Source organism: Nymphalis io, chromosome 27 (assembly GCF_905147045.1).
Source record: "Nymphalis io chromosome 27, ilAglIoxx1.1, whole genome shotgun sequence".
Lineage (NCBI taxonomy): Eukaryota > Metazoa > Arthropoda > Insecta > Lepidoptera > Nymphalidae > Nymphalis > Nymphalis io.
The window spans coordinates 5,760,412-5,788,125 of NC_065914.1; the positions used below are offsets into that span (position 1 = coordinate 5,760,412).

Sequence of the window (27,714 nt, forward strand, 5' to 3'; positions counted from 1 at the left end):
ATTTTAATAGTATATGCCATCGTAATCGGAATCAAGTTGAGGCTATAAATATATGCACCAACCTGCGTTGTAATATGATTGTGTAATACGCTCTTGATTTTCTTTAAAACGAGAGCCCAGGTGTATGTTTTAGAGGCCTTAAATTAGGAGTTTAAGTATTATCACTGTTGCCATAACACATATAAAAACTTACATTATATTTTAGAATTTCAGAAAAAATGAACACAGTTCTAAATGTTGACGAGCAGACGTTAGAAAAAAGAAAAGCCATGTTAAGTGGCGATTCCCTAGTTCAAAAGTTTTATGATGATGCTGTCGTGTTCATCACTGGGGGTTCAGGCTTCATTGGCAAACAGCTGATCGAGAAGTTAATCCGGTAAGTATCAAATACAGCAAGATTTATTACTTCGAAGAGTGCAAACTTGAGACATTTCAAAACAAAATGTCGGTCAGTAAACAGTTCTGACCACTATCTATTTGACGAATCTTCATCCTCAGTTGAAGTCAGTTGAAACATTTAGATTTTTCTCTTACGATTATGAATATAATTGATAATATATAGGTGTCTTTATTTTATAGCCACGTTACTCTAGTAGGTTATAAGGCTGGTATTATTTTATCATCAAAATATTATATCTATCAAAATCAATTATTATTCGTTGTATCAATACTTCCAATTATAATTTCTTTTCATTCTTATGTAGCGTTGAATAAACGCATTACTCGCTTCATGCATAGTTGGTTAAAGCACCGCTATGCGTGACGTCACTGCCGAGCTGATGCGCTCGGGCGCGCCTCGGGACCGTCGTGCAACATCGATTTTACCCCGCTCGCCAGTCGTTTTCCGATACCGACGCCGTGAGGCCGCGCGCGCACCGTTCGATACTCATTGCTATACAACGCTTTTACGTATTACGCTTTATTCCTCTCATATTTCTTAGTTGTTCTATTTTCATACTTAAACGCTATCACTGTACCTTCGCTATATCTTTCTTGTGAACCCCTTCTGTGCTTGTGACAATATATGTGTGTAAAAACTATATAGTTTGATTTATCGCTGCTTAACTTTTCCTATGATAGTTAAATTCAACAATAAGTGGTGACCCGTACGAACACTCGCACTATTATAGACTGTGTACGTTGCAATTAACAGTAATAAGTTAAAATGGCAAACAATGGCGCGAAGGAAGAAGTGTGCCGCGTTGGCGTCAAGGTGCCGCCATTTTGGCCGAACGAACCGGCATTGTGGTTTGTTCAATTAGAAGGACAATTCGCCTTGTCTAATATAACGGCGGATGGCACGAAGTTCTACCACGTTATCGCCAATTTAGACTACAAATATGTATGCGAGGTAAAAGATGTAATCACGAATCCGCCGGCAGAAAATAAATACGAAAAAATAAAAACAGAATTAATTTCGCGGTTGTCGGCGTCACAGGAGCAAAGGGTAAGACAATTACTTACCCACGAAGAGTTAGGAGTTCGGAAACCCTCTCAATTTCTTCGACATCTGCGGAGCCTAGCTGGAGCTGATGTACCGGACGAATTCATACGCTCGCTGTGGACGAACCGATTGCCTAGTCACGTTCAGGCGATTATTGCAGCTCAAGCCGATCTCCCCCTCGACACGGTGGCGCAAATTGTAGATAAGATCCACGAGGTATCTCTGCAACCTCAGGTAGCAGCAGCATCGACGTCGACTTCAACACCGTCAGGATGTCCGACGACGCTCATAGAAAAGCTTGTTCAGCGAGTCGACGACCTGTCACGGCAAGTTGCGGAGCTATCCATCAGGTCCCGCTCGCGTTCGAGAAGTCGAGCGCGTTCTCCACGCTGGCGTCGACGGTCCCGGAGCCGCTCTAATGCTGGCTCGAGCCATTGCTGGTACCATCGGCGTTTCGGCAACCAGTCGACGAAGTGCCGCTCCCCGTGTTCGTTTCACTCGGGAAACGAACCAAGCAGTCAGTGAAGGCGGCAACGCGTGACTGTAATAGTGTAGCTGGTGGCCGCGTTTTCATAACGGACTGTAAGACTAAAGTGCAGTATTTAATAGATACAGGTTCTGACCTTTGTGTATATCCACATAATTATATTCGAGATAGGAAGTGTATAAAGACAGACTATCAGCTGTTCGCAGCCAATGGGTCCACAATAAATACTTTCGGCTGGGTGAACCTTTCCTTAGACTTTGGACTCAGGCGTGCTTTTACGTGGCGTTTTGTCATAGCTGACGTCACTAAACCTATTATAGGCATAGACTTTTTATCGCATTATAATTTGCTTGTGGACGCTAGACACCATCGCTTAATAGACAATATTACTTCACTAAGTGCTCTTGCTAAACCTGCATCACATGTTGTGTGCCAAATTAAATCTTTTACAGGTACTTCGCGATACCATGACCTGTTTTCACAGTTTCCGGATCTCACTAGACCCGCTGGAGACCTGTCTCCGCGTGAGGTCAAGCACAACACACTCCACTACATACGCACGACTTCCGGACCTCCTGTATACAGCCGTCCTCGTCGTTTAGCACCGGATAGACTCCGGATTGCTATCAAGGAGTTTGAGGATATGGTAAGAGCAGGTATCGCAAGGCGATCCGATAGCCCGTGGTCGTCCCCGTTACATCTCGTGCCAAAGAAAAACAATGAGTGGCGGCCATGCGGAGATTACCGTGCACTTAACGCGCGCACAATACCTGATCGATACCCAGTCCGCCATATAGGTGATATAGCGCATAATCTTGCCGGCTGCACAGTGTTTAGTAAAATTGACCTAATCCGGGCGTATAATCAGATCCCAGTCAACATTGCTGATATACCTAAGACTGCTATAACTACCCCGTTCGGAATGTTTGAGTTTCCATATATGAGTTTTGGTCTACGCAATGCTGCTCAAACATTCCAACGCTTTATAGATGAGATACTCAAAGGTTTAGACTTCTGTTTTCCTTATATTGATGACATCCTTGTGGCCTCTCAGGACGAGACGCAGCACCGTGAACACCTGAAGCAAATCTTTCAGCGTTTACAGGACCACGGTGTCGTGATCAACGCTTCGAAATCCGTATTAGGGGAGCCACAGGTGGAGTTTCTGGGGTACGTCGTCTCTGCAGAAGGTACGAGGCCGCATCCTCAAAAGGTGGAAGCCATACAAAAATTCTCGCAACCCAAGACCATCAGGGAACTACGAAGATTTCTGGGTATGACAAATTTTTACCGCCGTTTTGTTCCTAGCGCAGCAAGGATACAAGCCCCATTGCACGAGCTACTGTCTGGTCCAGCTATCAAAGCCAGTACACCTATTGTTTGGTCAAACGAGCTTCAGAAGGCATTCGAAGCGTGTAAGGCAAGTCTAGCTCAAGCCACACTTTTAGCACACCCGCATCCAACAGCTGAATTAACTCTGTGGACAGATGCTTCAGACAACGCGATCGGCGCTGTACTACAGCAGGAAATAGACTCCGTGTGGCAACCGCTTGCTTTCTTCTCCAAAAAGCTCAGTAGATCACAGCGAAAATATAGTCCATTCGACAGAGAACTACTAGCGATCTACGAAGGCGTTAAACATTTCCGTCATATGGTAGAAGGGAAAGACTTCACCATATATACCGATCACAAACCAATAGTATCGGCGTTCAGAAAGGCCTCAGAGAATTGCTCACCACGCCAATTTCGGTATTTTGATTTTGTGTCGCAATTCACAACTAATATTAAATATGTCGCAGGTGAAGACAACGTGGTAGCCGATGCTCTCTCACGCACGGATGCAATTACCACCGCCATCGACTTGGACGCATTAGCTTTATCGCAAGCGAATGACGACGAGCTCCAAGGAATTTTAGGAAGCAATACTTCTTGTCTGGACCTCCAGAGATTAGACATTTCTGGTTCCGGTAAGACGATTTACTGCGATATGTCCTGCTTATCACCACGTCCGTATCTGACTCCAGAATTCCGCCGACAAGCGTTCGACTGCTTTCACGGATTGAGTCACCCAGGTGTTAAAGCAACAACCAGACTGGTCACGCAAAACTACGTGTGGCCTAATATTAAAAAGGACTGTGCCGAGTGGACTCGTAACTGTCTGTCATGTCAACGCTCGAAAGTTTCCAGACACACTCGATCTCCTGTACAGCATTTTGTTCCTCCGTCGAACAGATTCAGCCATGTACACATTGATCTAATCGGACCTCTGCCAGCCTCACAAGAGTATAAGTATTGTCTTACAGCCGTGGACAGATTCACTCGTTGGCCAGAGGTAATACCACTCTCCGACATCAAAGCTGACACAGTGGCAAATGCTTTTGTTGCTGGTTGGATTTCACGTTTTGGCTGTCCCGAGAAGATAACAACGGATCGAGGAAAACAATTTGAGGCATTTTTATTTAAGGAACTTTCGAAGCTGATAGGTGTCAATCATATACAGACCACAGCATACCATCCCGCTGCGAATGGAATGGTCGAACGGTTCCATCGGCAACTCAAGGCGGCGATAATGTGCCACAATGATGAAAACTGGGTTGAAGTACTTCCGCTAGTTCTTTTAGGAATTCGTTCAGCATGGAAGGAGGACATAAGCACGTCATCAGCTGAACTAGTGTATGGAGAGCCCTTACGATTACCTGGCACATTTTTCAACAACTGTCCCACTGAAATCGTGGATTGCACAGATTTTCTCGCACGACTACGAGAAAACATTCGGAAACTTAAACCTACACCAGTTGTTCACCATGGCAGAACTCCTGTTTTCATCAGCAAGGACTTGCGATCTGCTCTACAAGTTTTTATACGGCAAGATTTCGTTCGCAAGCCTTTACAGGCACCGTACGCTGGACCATATACCGTCATCGAACGAGGAGACAAATTCTTCAAGATCGACATTCGGGGGAAACCTACCACCGTTTCGATAGACAGATTAAAACCAGCGTACATACTGAGTGACCAAGCGCCGCGCACGGAAGTTGGGACGAAACAGATAGAGGATACAGTTAGAAGTAATGAAGATCGCCGTACTCGATCAGGTCGAAGAGTACGTTTTCCCGACGTTTTTCGACCTTAACGGTCTCCGGGGGGGCTGATGTAGCGTTGAATAAACGCATTACTCGCTTCATGCATAGTTGGTTAAAGCACCGCTATGCGTGACGTCACTGCCGAGCTGATGCGCTCGGGCGCGCCTCGGGACCGTCGTGCAACATCGATTTTACCCCGCTCGCCAGTCGTTTTCCGATACCGACGCCGTGAGGCCGCGCGCGCACCGTTCGATACTCATTGCTATACAACGCTTTTACGTATTACGCTTTATTCCTCTCATATTTCTTAGTTGTTCTATTTTCATACTTAAACGCTATCACTGTACCTTCGCTATATCTTTCTTGTGAACCCCTTCTGTGCTTGTGACAATATATGTGTGTAAAAACTATATAGTTTGATTTATCGCTGCTTAACTTTTCCTATGATAGTTAAATTCGACTATACTTATATAAATATTATATAATTATATAGACTACAAAAATTTAAATCGCAAATAATTTTTAATTTAATTAATATTAAGAACGCAATTTTTTACTCGCTTACCAAAATTCTGAAATTTTGGTTCAAAAATGTAATTTTTCACACATATCAAGAAAAACATAAAACTATGGAAGGAGAGAGACGTAAATAATAGAATTTAGTTTTTTTTATTTTCTAGATCTGCAAATATAAGAAAAATCTATGTGTTGGTACGTCAAAAGAAGGGGAGAAGTGTTCAAGAAAGACTTAATGGTATTTTAGAGAACCCGGTATGATAAATTTTGTCTTTCATTCTTCATGACCAATAGTCGCGAAATTCGTCTACTTCACATAAGATAATTACCAATTTAGAGAACATTAAAAAAATTATTTATTTGTGCCACTAGCGGTTGAGACGTCGGGATGTTGGGGGTCGGATGCCCTCAGTTTAATATAGGAAATTGGCTGTCGCCTTATAGAGAGGGGATTTGACAGTCGCTCCGGGTTACACTTGGCACAAAGGTTGTCCATTGCCATACAACGCGGAAATGCGGCCTGCATTATGGGCAGCTTTGCGTCGGGTGGGAATCGGGAGGGACTATTTTAAAATTTGACTAAAATAATAAAAATTAATAATCTAAATTTAAATAAAATCCTATGTAATGATCATAATTTCTGTAATATAAAAGGAAACGAAAATAAAAAATATAGTTTCTTAATTTAGAGAACATAATTCCAATTTAGAAACAGCTCTCATAGAATGAGTATGAGAAAATACAATATTTCTTGATCCTTTATTCTGATAACCAGTAATACCCAATTTGTTTTTAATTCTTTATTATCTAACCCCTAGCGATATCATTGACTTCGTGTTATTCAATAACAAAAATAAAATCCCTTTTTTAGGTTTTCACAATTCTACGCAAAGAAAAACCTTCTTTCGTTGACAAAATAGTGGGAATTGAAGGCGACGTCTCTGAGATTAATCTTGGCATTCATGAAAAAACTTGGGCTTCGCTTACTAATGAGGTACGAGTATATATTATGGAGTTGGAGCCGAAACAAGTGAACAGGTTATATAGATCTGACTTGTTCAGATTTTGTTGTTGTATCACTTGTTTGTTTGTTGTTGTTGTTGTTAACATTCTGACCAGTATCGATGAGTTTTTGTGTGTAATAGAAAGCATTAAAATCAGTAAGGTCTGTATGATATCACTAAGATATGTATTTTAAAATATATATAAGTAATTATAAATAATTTCGCGGTGGAGCGTATTAATAACTCAATATTCTTCTTTGAGTAAATAATAGAGAAATTATTTTATTAGAGATATACCGCTTAGAATACCAAGACTACTAAGGAATATTAAGGATCGAGGGAGTCGGAAAGAAATAAATAGTAATAATAAAATAGAAATCATAAGTCATGTTCTTTTTGTTATTATTTTTATACATAGGTGAACGTGATAGTTCATGCCGCTGCTACCATAAATTTTGTTGAAACTATCAAAAAAGCGACTTTGATTAACGTCCGTGGGACAAGAGAGATGCTGAAATTTGCCAGATCTTGTACCAACATTAAGTATGTACTTGTAAAATTATTTTATTAATATACAATGATAAGTCATATACCATTTCTTTGATTGCCTCTTTCTCTAAGCCCGGGACGGACAGATAAAAAGTTATGGGTTTTTTAGAATAAATTATTGGAGCATTTCAAAGATTTATGACAGTGTTTACACTCCCATAAGGTCGACAATCCGACATGACCAGTTACTTTATAAAGTATATAAAAAGTATTTGATTATGAGAGTTAGGATGAAAATAAGAGTGCATTTGTGTTTGGCCAAACACAAGTGTACTACCTCCTCTGAAAAAGGCCTCGTGTCGGATAATGAACAGGAAGACATAATCACGTTACCATTGAGAGCCCGGAGGAGCCTAAAATCGATGAACTTTCTGTTTGCCCTTGTGTAGTCTTTCTACACTATATGTTCATCGCAGTTGGTTAGACTACGAATCTTCCTCGATAATGGCCGAAATAGGTCCTTTTTTAACGCTGGAAAAACACGTTACGCGTTTCCCCCACGGGAACAGTGGGTACCTCCCCACTGTGGGGCTCGCTGGTGTCCAAGGCGCCGAGTGCGCCCCAAACATCGGAATACCCACTAAAAAACCAGCGGTACCCTTTCCGTCTTAACGTGCCACGGGATCGCTTCTGCTTGCTATCGTGGCCGAAATAGGTCCTGGATTACTTCTACAAAGACATTTTTTTTAATATTATTAATTAATAGGTCGATAGTCCATGTGTCTACAGCCTACGCTAACGCTACGAGGAGTCGTATCAAAGGTGAAATTGAAGAGGACTTCTATGACAGCCCAATACCTCCTGATGCGTTAATACAACTTGCGGAAAGTGTTAACGAAGATACCTTAAACAACATGATAACTCCGTGAGTATTTTTATAAAGGTTCCTTTTCGGAGTTACAATTATCTGAAACTAATAAATACACAACATCACCTAAACTTGTGTCTTGCTACAAACAGTACATATGACAAAATAGCATAGTAATTGTTATGACGCCTATAGACGTCTACTGTCCCAGGAAGATTTCAGTTATTTTTAAAATATTAATGTCGTATTATCATCTTGGTACCACCATTTTGTAAGATTAAATTAAATATTTATATCTTATTCCGATCACTGGTCCTGACCATATATTTACCATGTATTAAATAACCTCCTTAAAATTTCCTCCACCTTCAATCGAGGCATGAAGAGGCATCTTGCGGGCCGGCAAAGAGAGGGCGACTAGTACAAATCACCCTTCCCGACTGTAAAGGCCGTTGGACTATACTGGTAGTATAGTCCAACGGCCATTAGGCGGGGTGGAGGCATTTGCCTTTATGACATATAAAAAAAAACTTCTCTTCTCGTTCATCGATTGGGGAAAAGTCCTTATAGTAAACAAAACTTCTTAAAATTTGTCAGAGCAATTTTATGACGATATTCGACATACTTACTCAGTCATTACTATTAGTATTCAAGATTTATTGAAGGTTAATTATTGAATATTTATTTTGTGATTACAGTACAAAATATTCATATTGTGATTGTACAATTGGTAAATATATATTTATAAAAGAAGCCGAGATTTGAATATAGAAAACATAAATCAATATATAGAACAGGTCAATCGTAACTAAAGATCTTGGGCTTAATTCCAAGCAAGCACCACTGAGCTATGGTACTCAATAATGAAGGAAAACTTAAGAAAAATTCTGGGAAAACCTGCATGTGTTGAATGATATTTTGCCATATGCAGGTCTGGATATCCACACTGGAGCATCGTGTTGGAATAAGCTCCAAAACTTTAGGAAATTTTTAATTGCTGTCGAATTCGAGGGGGTTAATAGCTACGACACGGCTTAATACTATTATAGTTACTATCGTACGTACTGCTTATAATATGTATTAATTGTTCAAAATAAATAAATAATAATAATTTTTAAGCGGTAATCTTGTATTATAAGTCGATACTACAGCAATCCGAGACGTCAGGATCGAGCCTGCGACCATCTAGAAGGGAAGCAAGTTGAAGTTCACACTTCCAGGTGAAGGATTTACTGGCTCAGGGATATTAACAATTTATTATTAATCCATTCTTTACCTGTATTCGTATTGATTTGATTGAAATTTACTTTTTTATAGGCTTACCCAACAGTGGCCAAACAGTTACACGTTCACGAAAAACATTACCGAGGACCTTATAAGGCGTCATGCAAGAGACCTGCCTATATGTATTGTTCGACCTGCTGTAGGTAATATTATGTATATAAAAACAAATACATTGGATATTGTTGTAAATACTTTGGAATCTGTAATGTAATCAAGCCCTCTTCTTAGGGGAACGGGAGGGGATAAGGCCATTGACCGGCGGTGGTAAATTACAGGCTTGTTGTCTTACATTAGTACTGGAGTTCAGTACATGTAACCGCAAAAATTATATACATCGAAAATGATATGCCAAGGGATCTTAGCACGCCTGTCTTGTGCCAGTTATTAAACAATAATCTGATTTTACGGACTGCAACAGGGACTTTATTCCACAATGCAGACATACATACATCAGTTCTTACAAAGATTTGAATTGTTTTTTGTTCCATTATTTCTAGTGATAGGTGCCTTTGAAGAACCGATGCCTGGATGGATTGATCCAAAAAATGCATTTGGACCAAGCGGGGTAAATAAAAAAAACCGTTTAAACAAATAATATTTGTGAGCTGTTTAGTTTATTTATCATACAATATAGTAATCAGTAAATAATCACATAGTTTTATGTTATAAGTTTAGTTTAATGCTACGACATTGGCGATGTAAGAAATATGAAACATTCCTTACATCGCGAATGCTTCACCAACCTCGAGAACTAAGATGTTATGTCCCTGTGCCTTGTAATGTTCACCCTTAACCGTGCTTTAATATAAGGTGAAAAACCGGTATTACAAATTAATTAATATATATTATTTAATTATATATTAATATATTAAGGTGCAGAGAGGCAATAGTGCCAGCGTCTTGGGTACAATGCCACAGGACAATCTTTTGTTTCTGCTTTAAATTTGTAATGTGTATTTTGTTCTTTTTATTTTAAAATATATATTATATTTTATATATCAGCTCGCTGTGCACACATACCGTCTTCACTTCGCGCCAATTTCAATATCTATTCTATGTTCCCGCGCACCGCGTTGAGTGATCCGAGATGAGAGATCTAAAATACTAATTAATACATTATTGAATGTGTGTACACTGATGACTTTTTAGTTTAATACGCTCTCTACCCTCATTCTATTGTTTTATTTTAAATATGTATATAAAAATCACAATAATAAAAAGAAAACTACTTCTAGATGATACTTGGACCTGCCATGGGTGTAACACACACACATTTGGCAAAGAATGAGATAAATATTGATTTCACACCCGTCGATATAGTTAATAACGTTATAATAGCAGCTGCATGGGAAACATACGAGAAATTCACCAGAGGTGACAGGAAAACCATTATATACACAGTTACTGGAACAAGAAATCCTATAAAGTGGGGTGAGTGGACTTCTCTACACTATCTTGGATTTGTGTGTACGTAGAAATAGAGAGAATGCATTGAATCTTAAAAGTAACTGTAATCTTAAAAGTACTGTAACAGTCAGTTAATACCCTTTTATCTCGCTGGATAAACGCATTTACCCCCATATGAAGCGGTGAAGGGTGTATATGGGATTTGCCAAACTAGAGGGGTTTCTAAGAGATTGAATTAGCTCATCTAATATTATCCCCGGAAAACCCTCTTTTCATTATTACTCATTACAGTTGAGCAAAGGTCGCCCGGGTGCTTACTATCAAAGTAACAAAACAATAAACGATCAAGACATATAATCATAAAAAAAACAACAAATAAATGCGATGAAAAAAAAGCATATACCCCTGAAAAATCTGTAAAAAATACCTCTGTATTATTCCTCTAAAAATTAAAATTCAATTTTCTCAATTTTAGGAGAAATGATCGACATTCTATATAAGGAAAAATACAATTTAGTGATAAAAGAATCTATTTGGTACCGGTTTCTTATTCAGACTCGATACAAAATTATTTATATAATTTTATCATGCCTATTACATTATATACCGGCTCTTATTATTGACGGGTTCTGCATAGTGATGGGAAAGAAACCAAGGTTAGTGAATACAACGTTTTGTGTAAGTAATATTTGCCATACTTTTGTAAAATGAATAGTTTCAGTATAGAACAGAATAGAATGTACACCAAAAGAGTTACAGAAGCATACAGTTATAAGCACAAACAAAAAACTTTTATGTACAAAAGGCTGCATGAGAAAAATAAAGTATATCAGCATACTGCAATTATCTACACCAACACGCGTTGTTCTTATATTATTGCGTGGAAAAACCGGCCTATAAGGTCTATTGCAGATATAAAGAGATGCACAGGTTTGACATTGCACTCCCCTCTTTTTATATTGTCTCACTTCCATTCCAAGTGAGGCGATTGAAACGAAGGATTGGAGGCTTTTGGTAAGAGAATTGTTCAAAGAATAACAATGGTAATATGTCATGATGTGCGTCTAAGACGATTGAATAATTGGATATGAATCACAATGACATTTACCCAATTCCATCATTCAGAGATCATTGTTTTTCGTGCACAGTTAAGCGAATCACCAAGAATTCCGGAATTGGAAACTACAGGGCTTTCAAAGCATATATTTGTTTCTAGCCCCAATTTTATCAAAAAAAAGAAAGAACATTTCCTCTAATATGAATCACAGTTAAAAACATAGATTCAATTTCAATTTATTTATAGGAATGTAATTATTTCACAGATTATTCAAGATATACAAATTAGCTGACACTCTCTTCTCGGTGTTTACGTATTTCACAACCAACGACTGGAGGTTCCGTGACGCGAATACCCTTTCATTATACAGTAAATTGTCGGACACAGATAAGATATTGTATAACTGCAATATGTCGTCTGTTGATAACAGCAAAATGATATATGTATGGAGTTATGGCGTTATGAAATATATTGCTAAAGAAGATTTTGAAAATAAGGAGTACGCGATGAAAAAACAGTTTTGGTTCAAGATAGCTCATTATACAATTTTTCCTTTATATATATACTCATTATTTAAAATATCATGTGTTGCGTTTGCTTTTATATATAATATCTTTGCAATGATATGTTTATACTTTTAACATTTATATGAAATTATAAGGAATATGAAGTGGGTTGTACTTATTTTCTATAAACATAAATTATTATATCATATAAACTTGATGTTACACATTACTGGTTTTCAATAAAATCTTTTGAAAATATTCGTAAAATTGTTTATTTAAAAAAGTAATTGTCATAAAAATTATGTGACGGCTCAAGAAAGTATACCAACCTTGGAAACTAATATATTATGTCCCTTGTGCTTGTAGTTGCTCACTCACCCCACAAACCGGAAAACAACAAAACTGAGTATTGCTTTTTAGCGGCAGAATATATGATGAGTGGTATACCCAAACGTGGCCTACACATAACCATACCACCAAGTATTACTGATTTGAGCATAATCAAAATAATATTTAAACATCACTGTGTTGTTTATTTTTTTATATAAACAAATTATTCTATGTGAAGAAACCGAGCCCTTTATTACGCACTGAACATAAATAGAGTTATTATAACTGTAAACAGTAACAGCCTGTTAATGTCCCACCGCTGGGCTAAGGCCTCCTCTCCCTTTTGAGGAGAAGGTTTGGAGCTTATTCCACCACGCTGCTCCAATGCGGGTTGGTAGAATACACATATGGCATAATTTCAATGAAATTAGACACATGCAGGTTTCCTCACGATGTTTTCCATCACCGTCAAGCACGAGATGAATTATAATCACAAATTAAGCACATGAAAATTCAGTGGTGCTTGCCCGGGTTTGAACCCACGATCGTCAGTTAAGATTCACGCGTTCTAACCACTAGGCCATCTCGGCTTTTATTATAAGCATATTAAATATTTATTTATATATATTTTTCGCAATGATCCGATTTGTGCTGATTAATGCTATATAACTAAAATAAAAGTATTTATCCAAGATGTCCATGGTATTATCAAAGGGTACTCCAAGTGGATTAATAACCTCGAATCCACTGTTAACCAGCTACTGGATGATGACGTCACGCGACTACAAGTCGATGGAAAATGGAATCTGATACCATGATTGTGGATTAACCCATAATAGGGGTAAGGCATAATAATATCCTCTGGTTCGATTTCGACCATGGCGGCCAATCTCAAGAGAGATTAGCCAACTGCACAGGATTAATTATGGTGCACAAGCGTGTGTGCAAACGCAGGTGCACTCTCTATTCCCTAAATTTCATAATTCGATGGGCAATCCAACACGACCGGAAAAAATTCAGACGCAGGATCAACGGTTTTACAAGCTTTCCGAGGCACGGTAGTGTACACACTTCCAACTTCCAGACTCCGGGCTGGTGAATCAAATGGTGAAAAAAGAACGCGTGAATCTTAACCAATGATCGTGGGTTCCAACACCGGCAAGCATCACTGAATTTTCATGTAAAGGAAAACATCGTGAGGAAACCTGCATGTGTCTAATTTCACTGAAAATCTTTTTTTTTTTTTATAGAATAGGAAGGTGGACGAGCATATGGGCCACCTGATGGTAAGTGGTCACCAAACGCCCTTAGACATTGGCATTGTAAGAAATGTCAACCATCGCTTATAGCCAATGCGCCACCAACCTTGGGAACTAAGATTTTATGTCCCATGTGCCTGTAATTACACTGGCTCACTCACCCTTCAAACCGGAACACAACAATATCAAGTATTGCTGTTTTGCGGTAGAATATCTGATGAGTGGGTGGTACCTACCCAGATGAGCTTGCACAAAGCCCTACCACCAGTAATCTGCTACATGTGTATTCCACCAACCCGCATTGAGGCAACTTGATGGAATAAGCTCCAAACCTTCTCCTCAAAAAGGGAGAGGTGACCTATAGCCCAGCAGTGGGACATTCACAGGATGTTAGGAGTTCTAAAATTTTCTTTGTTGTATCCATTACATGAACTAGGAGTGTCCTCTTTAGTAACAAGTTTATTCCTGTGATTTGATTGACCTACAATTTTGCCAATGCTCGCATCAATGTAAATAAAAACAAAACGACTATATTATTTTGTAATTTGTTTATTATATTTCATTAAATATCATAAGTCAACTCTATAACAAAAAATAATGTTCATAGTGCTTTCTTGGAGTGTTTTATGTTCGAAATTTAATATAATCGAATAATTATTATTATTACAAATCATAACTATATAAATATGATTAATGACCTTTTTTTATCTAATTTAAATAAGTCATTCCCGATCCCCACCCGACGCAAAGCCGCCCATACCACAGGCGTTTTAATAATAATTTTACATCAATTACATTTAAGTTTTCACTAATATCATAACATTAGAAAAAAACACAGATAAAATCATGTATATAAAAGCAAAAGAAACATATGCTAATTTGTACAATGAGTAAATATATAGAGGAAAAACTATATAATGAAGTATTCTTAACCGAAACTGTTTCTTCAGGGCGTATTCCGTTTTACTGAAATCATCTTTCATAATATATTTTGCAATCCCATAACACCAAGCAAAGATTATTTTGGTGTTATCTACAGACGACATATCGCAGTTATACAATATCTTATCTGTGTTCGACAATTTATTGTACAGTGAAAGGGTATTTGCGTCGTGGAACTCCCAGTCGTTGGTAGTGAAATAATTAAAAACAGAGGTGAGAGTGTCAGCCATTTTGTATATCTTGTAAATTCTGAAAAGAGATTATTTTTACTGTAATTCATTATTTTTTTATTATTTCAAATAGGTAGATAAAACTGACAAATGGTTCTCCTGATTGATATTGGCACTAAGAAATATTAACCATACCTTACATCATCAATGCATCATCGACTTTGGGACCTAAAATGTTATGGCCCTTGTGCCTATCTATAGTCGCTCCAAGTCCCTGTAGTCCCTTCAAACCAAATAGCTGTTTGGCTATAGATATGTGAGGACTGGGTGTCTCCTACTTAGTCAGTCTGGCACAAGGCCAAGTACATAGGTTACATTCACATACCTTAGTTTCTTCCCGGTCAATATGCAGCATCCGTCAATTATGAGAGCCGGTATAAAATGAAATAACCAAGATAAAATCAGATAAATTAGTTTGTATCGAGTCTCAATAACGAAGCAGTACCAAAAAGTTTGTACTGGCATTAGAACAGCTTTTGCATTGTGTACTAAGTCGTAAATATCTCCTGGAAATTAATGAAATATGTTTTTTATTAGTAAAAATTTTACCAGTGATTATAGCACTGGCATTTTTGGAAAGAACTTCTTTTACGCGGTTTACAGTAGAGTGAAATGGTAGCAACTCAAGGTCATGTCCCATTATGAAATAGCGTTCATACTGTGCCTACCAAATGTAACAAAATGAGATGCCTTGGGCGTTCGAATTCAGTACTGCGCTAGCGCTTCTGGAGGTAGGACCAATGAATTTAGCGCCGAATCAAGCCGTTTGGCGTGAAAGAATTAATTTTATATAAAATACTCACCTAACCTTCTTAAACAAAATACAAATATATAAAGGACCTTTATCGAGGACGCTTGACGCATGTGCTAAAAATCTTAATTCAGGAGTTCTGTAATTGTTGATGTTCATTTAAAAACATAACCGTAACCGTAACAGCCTGTGAATGTCCCACTGCTGGGCTAAAGGCCTCCTCTCCTCTTTTTTTGAGGAGAAGGTTTGGAGCTTATTCCACCACGCTGCTCCAATGCGGGTTGGTAGAATTCACATGTGGCAGAATTTCAGTGAAATTAGACACATGCAGGTTTCCTCACGATGTTTTCCTTCACCGTAAAGCACGAGATGAATTATAATCACAAATTAAGCACATGAAAATTCAGTGGTGCTTGCCCGGGTTTGAACCCACGATCATCGACTAAGATTCACGCGTTCTTACCACCGGGCCATCTCGGCTTTTAAAAACATAAAAAACAGAAAAAGATTTTTTTTCTTTTATGCTCCTCTCTTTTCAAAGCTGAGGTTAGAGGGCCCACTGAGCTCCGGCGCCCTGGAGTACTGCACCACCTGGCCCGACGATAGCTACGCCACTGATAAAGGTAATACAAAACCTTATAAGGACCAATAGCGATACGGCTTAGGAGCCTTGGGTTATTGTCACAATTCCCATCATAAACTTTGTTTAATTGGAGGGGTAAATTATTAAAATAATATAAAAATATTCCTTAAAATGGGTATTGCCATTTTATTTCATTAAGTTAAATAACTAAATATAAGGGAAACTCAATCAAAAGAATTAATTTTATTTGACGAGCCGGTTGGCGTGGTTGGTAGGTAATTGCCTTTCGCGCCGCTGTTTGTCCTGAGTCTGAGTGTAACTATAAGAATGTATTTACAAAAAAATAGTTTTATATGTAGTATATCAGTTGTCTGATTTCCATAGTAAGAGCTCTGCTTAGTTTGAGATCAGATTGTGTGAATAATGTCCTAAGAAATTTTAAAAATTATTTTAAATACTTACTTATAACATTTAAATTACTAACCTAACCTAACCTAACCTAACCTTTTTTTTAACGCTGTAAAAATGCGTTACCCTTTTCCCCCACGGGAGCAGTGGGGGGGGGGGTTATGTGGGGCTCGCCGGTGTCCAAGGCTCCGAGTGTGCCCTGAACATTGGAATACCCACTAAAAAACCAGCGGTACCCTTTCCGTCTTGACGAGGAGCGCAACGGGATCACTTATGCGTGCTACCGTGACGCTCCGAACCTAACCTAACTTAACGTTCTTAAAAATACAATACTTTAAAATACAATATTTTATACGGTTGATGTGTAAACAAAAGTGAAATTAATTAAAAACTGTAAAAGCATATATTAAAACTTTAAAAAAAATACCCAATATAAGACAAAAGGAAGTCATGGATAAACGTATAATGTGTTTGAAGTTGTATAAAATTTCATAATATCATTATATTACTGGCGGCAATAATGGGTACAACGTTGTAATGGGTAGTAGTAGTAATAGTTCATAGATGGCGCTCCAAGCAATTACAATGATTGATTTTATTTTTGATTTTGCATTTTAATACTTTAGAAAACTATTTTATATTAGATATAATATACGGTTTTAGTTGAAATATTAGGAACGAGATAGACTTTATCATTTCGAATAAAAGGCACATATTTAGAGATGTTACAGTGATCAACAGGCTTAATACCGGAAGTGATCACCGCTTGGTTCGAGGCACTCTAAATATCGACTTCAAAAGATCGAGAATGATGAGGTCTACTCTCCGACCTACCATGCTCCAAGCTGCTCAAGGCTCCGAAAAGTTCCAAATGGAACTTCAAAATCAATTCACCGCGTTGGAAACCGTAAGCAGCATTGATGAGAAAACTGACACGCTGGTCAAAATACTGCAAAACACATCCCGCAAGTGCTTTCCGCCACAGAGAAGAGACAACGCACCAAAACTCTCTGCTGAGACACTCGAGCTCATGAGAAAACGACGAGAACTACCATCGTTTTTGTCAGATAAGGCCTTAAACCGAACAATAAAAACGCTGACGCGACGCGATATCCGACGCTCCAATACCCGTGCCATCAAGGCTGCGATTGAGCAAAATCGGGGATCGAAAGTGTTCGCTCGCAAGTTTGGGAGGCCGCGTCTGACAAAACTTAAAACTGAAAATGGTGGGGTCGTTACCTCTAGGCCTGAAATTGTCGGAGAAGTAGAGAGGTTTTATGGGCAGTTGTTCTCTTCAAGATCGGATAAACCTGTGGGAATCAGTATTGATGACCAGCGCGCCCCTCTTATGCGCCATTTCTCCGAGGAGCTCCCGGTCGTTGACCAAGGCGAGATTAGGGCGGCTCTAGAACAGCTTAAAAACAACAAAGCCCCGGGAGATGACGGAATCACAACAGAGTTGCTTAAGGCAGGCAGGACTCCGATCCTGAAAGAGCTAGCAAGCCTCTTTATTTCCGTCATCCAACATGGCAAGACCCCGGAAACGTGGAGCGGGAGTGAGGTGGTACTGTTTTTCAAGAAAGGTGATAAAACCCTCTTGAAAACTACAGATCAATCTCCCTATATATTGATTGATTGATTGATTGATTATTTACTTTTGTAACTTCTAAAACGTAACATTTTAATGTCTATTATGATCGCCGTACGATTAGAATCGAGTAACGAGATACGAGTAATCATACGATTAGAAGAAATTGTTCATCAGCTTACTGTAAAACATTCACCGAACATCGAAATCTAACTATATAATCAGATATATATGTATATTAATGTATATAACATCGTTGCTATACCATTCATTAGTTGAAATTTTTAGCCGACTTCAAAAAAAGGAGGAGGTTGGTATTCGGTTTTTTTTGTTTTATATTCCTTACCTCAGAACTCAGATTTATGAACCAATTGGAAAAATATTTTTTGTTTGAGTACACTACCCGTTTGTTTTCAATTTCAATTATAAGAAAAAATAGGGGATTAAGTTTTTTATGGGATCGAATTTTATTTGAAGTCAGTTTTGTTTTGTTAACAGATAATTATAATTATGTATAGTTGTTATTGACATTATTAGGTGTTAAAATAATGAGTTGTTACCCCACTTGTCCCCATAACACTCTTGGGATCAATCCACCCAGGCGATGGTTCCTCGGATGCTGCAATAACTAAAAAACACAATACATATTATGTGCACACTTAGCAATATAAACATTATATTTAATGAAAATGATCCAATCAAAAGTTGTTTTTATATTTTATTTATATAAGCAGAACAAATAAATATTTTGTAGATTTTTTTTTTTTTTTTTCATAGAATAGGAGGGCGAACGAGTATATGGGCCACCTGATGGTAAGTAGTCACCAACGCCCATAGGCATTGGCATTGTAAGAAATGTTAAGCATCGCTTACATCACCAACGCGCCACCAACCTCGGGATCTAAGATGTTATGTCCCTTGTGACTGTAATTACATTGGCTCACTCACCCTTCAAGGGTGAGTGAGCCAATGTAACCCCTGAACCGCAACACAACAATACCAAGTACTGCTGTTTTGCAGTAGAATATCTGATGAGTGGGTGGTACCTACCCAGACAAGCTTGCACAAAGCTCTACAACTAGTGAACTTGCAGGCAGGCATGAAGCTCTTCCAGCTTGGTAGGCTTTATGCCTGCGTGGGTATGTAACATCCACTTATCAACTATTCTACCGTTAAATAACAGTATTTATGTTATGGTTTGTAAGGTGAGCCAGTGTAATTAAAGATATAAGGGACATAACTGCCACCGCCTAGGTATTGTCGTCGTAGAAATATTATCTTTCTTAACATACGCAACCAATTTTATTTTCCTTACAGTAACAGTAACAGCCTGTGAATGTCCCACTGCTGGGCTAAGGCCTCCTATCCCTTTTTTTGAGGAGAAGGTTTGGAGATTATTTCACCGCGCTGCCCCAATGCGGGTTGTCGGAATACACATGTGGCAGAATTTCAGTTAAATTAGACACATGCAGGTTTCCTCTCGATGTTTTCCTTCACCTTCGAGCACGAGATGAATTGTAATCACAAATTAAGCACATGAAAATTCAGTGGTGCTTGCCCGGGTTGGTACCCACGATTATCGGTAAAGATTCACGTGTTTTTACCACTGGGCCATCTCGACTTTTTTACTATTATTATATTTTTATATTCCTTTGTGCCTGTATATTCACATGGCTCGTGATTTTTCGTGTGCTTAACCAATAGGAATATATTTCATATCGTGCTTAGAGGCGAAAGAAATTATCGTGAAGATATATATAGATGTACATAAGTAGATGACATATCATATGTTTTACAAACCAAGCACTTTTGTCCAGCAGTGGGACATTGTTAATAAAACTATAAATAACTATGCATCGACTTGAGTGAAGTTTTCAACCAAGTCTATTACGAAAAATAAAATATTAATTAAATTAAAATAATTGTTTCCAAATTCATTATGTAAAAAAAATTATGTTGCTGGTGAATTCTCTTATACATAATAGCTATATTACCTATAGCAGGCCGAACGATGCAAATTGGTGTCCTGTCTGACTTCTTACAAGTGCTTCGGTGACGGCTTTTGAAAATGTGTAACTGTTTGGCCATTCTCGCATAAGTCTAAAACAGTAAATAATTATAACTTAATTCGAATAAAAATATTGACAAATATTAAAGAACCAAGGTCTGTTCAAACTGACTTGAAAAATAATGAAATACTGTTTTGTGGTTAGCCCAAAATTTAGAAGACGTAAATTATAACCGATGATTGGCTGCTCAAACTTGAGAAAGCACAAAATCGTTATGCATGCGTATATTGTGTTTATTAAAATACATCAATACACATCGTGTGGAAAATACCGAAGGAAAACCCGTGGCTTGTTAATATCATGACCGCTGATCGTCAATGCTCATTTTTATACGACGGTAATACATAAATAAATACATATAAATTAGATTGATCTAGTCATCGGTGCCATGGGAGTCATTTGAACCTTACATGACACGTTGATTAAATCACACTATTTATATAAATTGTAAAACTGAAATTTTTGATAATTGATCTCGGGCCTCCCTATATTACATACATTTAATATTGTACGTTAGCATTTTTAATTAGTTTGCAGAATGTTCCCTGCATGTTAACGCTCTCATAAATCACACGAATTTCGCCTTTAACATGTGTACTTTTAAATGTGTGCGAGCCTCACACATGTCCCTGTGGTAGCCAGGTGGATCATTTCGGACGCCATGGACTTAGTTGCCGCAAAAGCGCTGGCCATGCATATCGCTATGGATCTCTTAATGACATACTTCGTCGGCTTTTTGTCACAGCATCGATTCCTGCTACTTTGGAACCGAATGGTTTATGCAGAGACGATAGCAAGAGACCCGATGGAGCGACATTAGTGCCATGGTCGATGGGACGTGTTCTTGTGAGGGATGCAGCTTGCGTAGATACGCTGGCACTATCTCATATCAAGAATACGTCTCGTAAAGCCAGTGCAGCCACTGAAACTGCTCAAATACTCAAGCGCCCCAAGTATTCACTTTTATCCAACGGATATGAATTTGCGGGGCTGGGTTTTGAAACATTGGTCCATGGTCGTCCGATACAAAAAAAAATTCTAAAAGATATTTCTAACAAACTGGTCCACACTTCTGGTGACCCAAGAGCTGGCGCTTATGTAGCCCAAAGGCTGAGTCTAGCGGTGCAGAGAGTGTATTTTGTTCTTTTTATTTTAATTGTGTATTTTATAAAAATGTCTGTACATAAAGCTATTTTGAAAGTAAAAAAAAATCTTATATACCGGAGTACTTGTTTTTATTCACACAACAAGCAAACTCAGGAAAATCTAATAAAATTCCGCTAAAGGCTCATAATAAAAATACTTACGGAGCTATCATCTCGTCTAAGATAGCTTCAGGAACATCTTCAGCAAGTTGGATCAACGTGTCAGGATTAATTGGGCTGTCACAAAAGTCCTCTATCACCTCTCCTTTGATACGACTCCTGGTAGCGTTAGCGTACGCCGTGGACACGTGAACTATAGACCTATACAAATCGTATCATCAGACTGGAACTAGAATACTTTGTGATATTAGGTCCTTACATATGAAATTAGCGTTTTGTCGTACTGACCACTTTGATCTGAAATATCTCCTCTTTGGTTAATAAATCCAAATTCTAATTTATAAATTCATTTATCTGGTACATTTGAGTTTTAAAAACAGTCATTCATTTGTTTTTTCCTCATTATTTTTTTCTTTGGCGTCGCTTATTACCGCACAATGGAAAACATATCGGTAATATCGGTATATTTACGAGTACGAGTTCTACCGTGGCACCAGTGCTGCAGAAACAGCTCGAAGGGTTAATGATGTGTACGTCGCTGGTGTCCCAAAAGAAAGCACGATGCGTTTTTGGTTTCAATGTTTTCGTTCTGGAAATTTCGACCTTCAGAACCAACCGTGGACTGCCGGAGACCAAAGTGAAAAATAAAGAATTCAAGGCTATTGTGGAAGCGGATCCACCACAAAGCACTTCAGAGATAGCTGCAGCCTTCGGGGTAAGTGATAAAACTGTATTAATCCACTTGAAGCAAATCGGGAAAGTAAAAAAACTTGAACGATAGGTACCTCATGAATTGAGTTAATCGAACTTGCAAAACACGCGTCGACTGCTGTGTTACTTTTCTCACCGTAACAGCCTGTGAATGTCCCACTGCTGGGCTAAAGGCCTCCTCTCCTCTTTTTGAGGAGAAGGTTTGGAGCTTATTCCACCACGTTGCTCCAATGCGGGTTGGTAGAATTCACATGTGGCAGAACTTCAGTGAAATAAGACACTTTTTTTTCTTTTTTTCCTTCACCGTAAAGCACGAGATGAATTATAATCGCAAATTAAGCAGATGAAAATTCAGTGGTGCTTGCCCGGGTTTGAATCCACGATCATCGGTTAAGATTCACGCGTTCTTACCACAGGGCCATCTCGGCTTTGCTCAACCGACACAATAATGAAGGGATTTTTGAATCGAATCATTACTTGTGATGAAAAGTGAAAGTGGATACTGTATGATAATCGGAAGCGCTTGTCGCAATGGCTGGAGACCCAGCCAAATCCTGCCCTAAACGAAAATTGTCTCAGAAAACGTTACTTGTGATTGTTTGGTGGACTAGCGCTGGTGTCGTTCACTACAGCTATATTACGTAGTACAGCTATATACAGTGTATATTACGACAGATATCTATTGTCAGGAACTGCAAACCATGAAGGAAGAACTAGCTGCAAAACAACCGAGATTGGTCAGTCGCTCTAGGCCACTGCTGCTTCACGACAACGTAAGACCACACAATGCGCAACAAACAACCACTAAGTTAGATGAGCTACAATTGGAATATCTGCGACATTTGCCGTATTCCCCAGATCTTGCTCCAACAGATTACAATTTTTTCCGGAATTTGGACAACTTCTTACAAGGAAAAAAATTCAATTCCGATGCGGCAGTCCAAATCGTCTTCAAAGAGTTTATTGATTCTCGCCCCCATGGTTTTTTTAGTAAAGGGATCAATGAACTACCTATGAGATGGCAAAAGTGCATAGATAACAACGGTGCATACTTTGATTAATTTAATATATTATAAGCAAAATAAGTCAATCTTTCCGAACGTCATACGTCAAGCTGTCAGATTGGTATTAAAAAGTAATACACTTTTGGCGGGAGGCAGCGCGAAATACGGTCAGCTGTATCACTAATATCATTTTTATAATAATAATTTATAAACCAGATTTTAATAAAAGTATTAAGTCAATAGTTCTTATATTTTCCAATAAATATAATAAAATTCATTTTGTTTTGTTTATATGAGAAGTGGAATACAAACTCATTTATTGTTTTGTTGAATTCTGGTTAATCTTTTCTTTTTGTTTTTATTTTTTTTTTATAGTTTGTAGTATGCGTTTTTGTTTTGTGATACATTTAGTTTGTGATTATGGAGAAGCGCAAGCATAGCCGATCTAAGGATAATAACGTTTCAAAACATCGATATCGTTCTCGTAGTCGTTCTACCAACAGTTCGCGATCTAGAAATATTTCTAATAACTCGGAATTACATGAGTCGCTACAAACAATTACTGCTCGACTTAATGTGTTAGAAAATAGTTCGGTAATGGCATCATCGAATTCTAATGTCAAAAATAATAATACGTCAAGTGATACTGCTACAAAGATTGTTGAGGCGCGACTATTATGTGTCAAATTTTGATTTATGTACACAATATTGATTCTTGGTTTGATGAGGTAGATCGTGCGCAAAGTATTAACAAATGGAGTGATATAGATTATTTGTCGCGTGTAGGGCACTGTCTAAAGGGTGACACTAAGTGATGGTTAGATGATTGGGTCACCACGGATCGTTCATGGAGTAATTTTAAAATTGATTTTAAATCCTTGTGGAAAAAATGTTGATGTGGCTAGTATTTTATAAGATTTTATGAGTAAAAATTCCTTAGCTTACCCTACATTTGCGGAATATGCTCGTAGATCTTTACTGCGTTTACGTACGGTAAAAGGGTTAAGCGAGGAATTAATTAGCGCAATCGTTATAAGAGGAATTAATGAACCGCATGTTAAAGCGTCAGCTATTAATAAAAAACTTATGCCGTGTGAATTAGTTAATTGCTTGTCTACCTTTATCAAACCATCTTTAGTTACAACTAAACAAACGAAACATATTACATCATATAAGTGTTTTTCATGTGGTCAAACGGGACACAAACAAGCCGTTTGTCCGACGAATCAAAAGCTATCTACTAGTACAACAATAAACAATAATGACGTAAAATCTAATACAAAAATAACTTGTGCGTATTGTAAGAAACTCGGTTATCATATAAGCGTTTGTTTTGCTAAGCAACGTTCAGATTAGAAAAAGCCAGGTTAATTTTTGTTCATTACCTAAATTATATAATTCTAAGGATGTAATAGTTGGAGTGGTTCAAGGGAAGCTCATTGAAATCTTTACAGACAGCGGTCCGTTAGACGTGTCGCATATTTCATCCTCCGTGGTTAGTCATTTAGCATGCATTAAAAGGTGTCGGACATTCTATCACGTGAATGTTTTCTTATGTTACCCTCTTTATTGAATTTGAAGAAATTACTCTTGAAGTTGATTTATTAGTTGTACCTAGTGAAAGTTTAAACGCACCTATTATAATATTCACTGGTGGTAGGGCTTTGTGCAAGCTCGTCTGGGTAGGTACCACCCACTCATCAGATATTCTACCGCAAAACAGCAATACTTGATATTGTTGTGTTCCGGTTTGAAGGGTGAGTGAGCCAGTGTAATTACAGGCACAAGGGACATAAAATTTTAGTTCCCAAGGTAGGTGGCGCATTGGCTATAAGCGATGGTTGACATTTCTTACAATGCCAATGTCTAAGGGCGTTTGGTGACCACTTACCATCAGGTGGCCCATATACGCGTCCACCTTCCTATTCTATAAAAAAAAAAGTAAAGATGTATTCAACCACGAAGGCGTAATGTACGTGCGTACAAAATATTTTCAGCGTTTATGTTGTAGTCCTGCCCCTGCAAAAGTTTCAATTGTAAAGCGAATGATCATTCTATCATAACTGTATTGCTTGGTAAAGATTATAAAATACAACGAAATTTTAAAATAATTTTCAAAATTTATGATTTTTGGATCTGCTACTTCAACTGTTACTACGGATAGCATGTACATTCGTTTAAAAAGTGATGCGCCTGTATATTATAGACCGTATAAATTATCATTTAAAGAAAGAAAAAAAAGCCTGGTGTAACATATCGCCAATCCTTACGGGTGTTGGCTAGGCAGAGAATGGCCGAACGCCTAATAGAAAATGAAAAGCAACAAAATGTCAATAAAGGACGTCAATTGCCTCGCGTATTCCAGCTTGTGGCTGGGGACTATAGTAAGCTGACTTATGCAGCTGCTCTGTATATGGTGCCTTGGAGAGGAGAATGGACAGCTGACGAGTGTGCTTCATTCTTTGCGAGTAAGTACTTATTTGTGCTTGATACATACAAGACCTTGTTGTATTATGTCCAGTCTTATGTCTGGTACCTACTAGACCTTGTTGTGTTATGTCTAATCTTGTGTGGATATATACTAGACCTTGTTATGTTATGTCTAGCCTTATATGAATACCTACCGACCTAGACCTTGTGGTATTATGTCTAGACCTGTAAACACCTTGTTGTGAATTGTCTACTTACGTGTGGACCGACCTACTTGCTTGGTGTAAATACTAGGTTTTGATTTTGATATGTCTAGTCAACCTTTGATTTGGATGCTATAATATCAAAATTCTTAAATTTCCAATGCAAAAAAATGCAATGATCGTAACTTTTCAGGTGTAGAACAAACTGATGAATTCATTAATCCCTCAAGTATAGGTGATGTCATAGAACCTGCTCTTTTGACCGAGGTGATAAAGAAACTGGACTTTCTGAGGAGGACGCCAGGATGTCAGGAGAGGTCGTATAAGCAGAATAAGTCAAACTCCCGAACGTCATACGTCAAACTGTCAGATTGGTTTTAAAAAGTAATACACTTTTGGCGGGAGGCAGCGCGAAATACGGTCAGGCGTATCACTAATATAATTTTCATAATAATAATTTATAAACCATATTTTAATAAAAGTATTAAGTCAATAGTTCTAATATTTTTCCAATAAATGTAATAAAATTCATTTTGTTTTGTTTATAATATATTATACAAAAACAAAATTGACTTAATATTCCTTCCGTAAAAAACGCCAATTTCCAAGGACCTAATATAAGATCATTATCTTTTATGATGCGTATCTTATTTATATATATTCATTTAAAAGTTATGGTGGAATAAAGAAACTCATGATCCTACTATTAAACTAGGTGGCACGGTTTCTGTAAGCCCGACTGGGTAGGTAATCCCCCCACTTATCAGACATGCTACCGCTAAATACTAATACGTTAGTATTGTTGTATTCCGGATTGAAAACTGAGTGAGCCAGTGTAACTACAACTACTTTTTTGGGCATCCGTATAAAAATTTGGTCCTAAATTATTAAAAAATGTCATCCATTTGTTGCAGTATTTATGCAGATGTTAAAGGTACTAGTCTGAAGAACCTCCTTCTAACACTTGCCTTTTAAAGTAGCAATGCTTCTTTGATCCTTGATAACAACTAAGCGAAAGGCACTTTAGTTGTTGGTCGTATTAAATGCTATTTTTTCTTTGTTTTTAATGCTATTGTACGAACAAGATCACTTACTTAATGTTACTACAAGCTTTGGCAAGCTTCAACATCTCTCTCGTGCCACGGACGTTCGTCAACGCTGCTACCTTCATAGGTTCAACAAAATTTATCGTAGCAGCCGCATGTATTATTACAGTTACCTGTAAATAAACAAAAAAACTCATATATTTTACTTTATTTCAGAATTAAAAGATGGCTTATCTTCCTTTCCCCTGATGCAAAGTGTTGGCGACAGACACGCCTTGAAATGGAGCATAATTTGGTATTTTTGCGAGTTCAATTTTATAAATGAGCGTAGTAAAAATTATGGTATCATATTTAAATACCACTTCCCTTCTCCTGGAACTTCTAACAGTAGCACATAACAAGTCGCCTCATGTAAAACTCTCATAACCCCATTAACAAATATAAAGTGACATTAGCTTTAACGATTCAGGAAAGACTAGAATACTGTTTAATATAAGGTTATATTTTTTAAAATAAGATAGTCGCAATGACTGCTTAAACTGTAAAGTTAAATAATTTACTATGTGCCAAATTATCGCATCTTCTCTGAGAAGTTTATTGAGATGCTAGTAGAGTTTTGTGCAAGCTTGAGTAGGTTTAGTAGCAATACTTAGTATTGTTGTTCCGGTTTGAAGAGACATTACGTCTTAGTTCCCAAGGTTGGTGGTGTATTGCCGATGTAAAGAATAGTTAATATTTCTTACAGCGCCA

General features: G+C 37.9%; 3 protein-coding genes across 3 annotated transcripts; 2 read left to right on the forward strand and 1 right to left on the reverse strand.

Annotated features, from left to right (window-relative positions):
- The first annotated feature begins 1,102 nt into the window (after positions 1-1,102).
- LOC126778911 (uncharacterized) lies at positions 1,103-1,982 on the forward strand. Its single transcript, XM_050502665.1, has one exon. It carries the CDS (start codon positions 1,166-1,168, stop codon positions 1,967-1,969), a length of 804 nt encoding a protein of 267 aa, XP_050358622.1. The 5' UTR covers positions 1,103-1,165; the 3' UTR covers positions 1,970-1,982.
- A 3,157-nt stretch (positions 1,983-5,139) lies between these two features.
- LOC126778754 (putative fatty acyl-CoA reductase CG5065) lies at positions 5,140-11,734 on the forward strand. The gene is made up of 10 exons (XM_050502374.1): positions 5,140-5,261; positions 5,695-5,785; positions 6,402-6,524; positions 6,953-7,077; positions 7,790-7,948; positions 9,209-9,318; positions 9,673-9,740; positions 10,411-10,606; positions 11,058-11,238; positions 11,731-11,734. Exons 1-10 carry the CDS (start codon positions 5,140-5,142, stop codon positions 11,732-11,734), a joined length of 1,179 nt encoding a protein of 392 aa, XP_050358331.1.
- Positions 11,735-18,796: 7,062 nt separating this feature from the next.
- LOC126778755 (putative fatty acyl-CoA reductase CG5065) lies at positions 18,797-27,388 on the reverse strand. The gene is made up of 5 exons (XM_050502375.1): positions 27,359-27,388; positions 27,013-27,137; positions 21,613-21,771; positions 20,231-20,336; positions 18,797-18,864 (listed from the first exon to the last, which is right to left on the reverse strand). Exons 1-4 carry the CDS (start codon positions 27,386-27,388, stop codon positions 20,231-20,233), a joined length of 420 nt encoding a protein of 139 aa, XP_050358332.1. The 3' UTR covers positions 18,797-18,864.
- Positions 27,389-27,714: the final 326 nt, after the last annotated feature.

Excerpts from the sequence above, each read along its gene's own strand:
- LOC126778911 (XM_050502665.1), top strand. The coding sequence starts at position 1,166 with ATGGCAAACAATGGCGCGAAGGAAGAAGTGTGCCGCGTTGGCGTCAAG.
- LOC126778754 (XM_050502374.1), top strand. The coding sequence starts at position 5,140 with ATGCGTGACGTCACTGCCGAGCTGATGCGCTCGGGCGCGCCTCGGGAC. Across the intron at positions 5,786-6,401 it reads ATGGTATTTTAGAGAACCCG|GTTTTCACAATTCTACGCAA; the intron begins GTATGATAAATT and ends TCCCTTTTTTAG. Across the intron at positions 9,319-9,672 it reads TATTGTTCGACCTGCTGTAG|TGATAGGTGCCTTTGAAGAA; the intron begins GTAATATTATGT and ends CATTATTTCTAG.
- LOC126778755 (XM_050502375.1), bottom strand. The coding sequence starts at position 27,388 with ATGAGAGTTTTACATGAGGCGACTTGTTAT. Across the intron at positions 21,772-27,012 it reads AAAGCTTGTAGTAACATTAA|GTCTATAGTTCACGTGTCCA; the intron begins GTAAGTGATCTT and ends CGATTTGTATAG. Across the intron at positions 20,337-21,612 it reads TTAGACGAGATGATAGCTCC|ACTTATGCGAGAATGGCCAA; the intron begins GTAAGTATTTTT and ends TTACTGTTTTAG.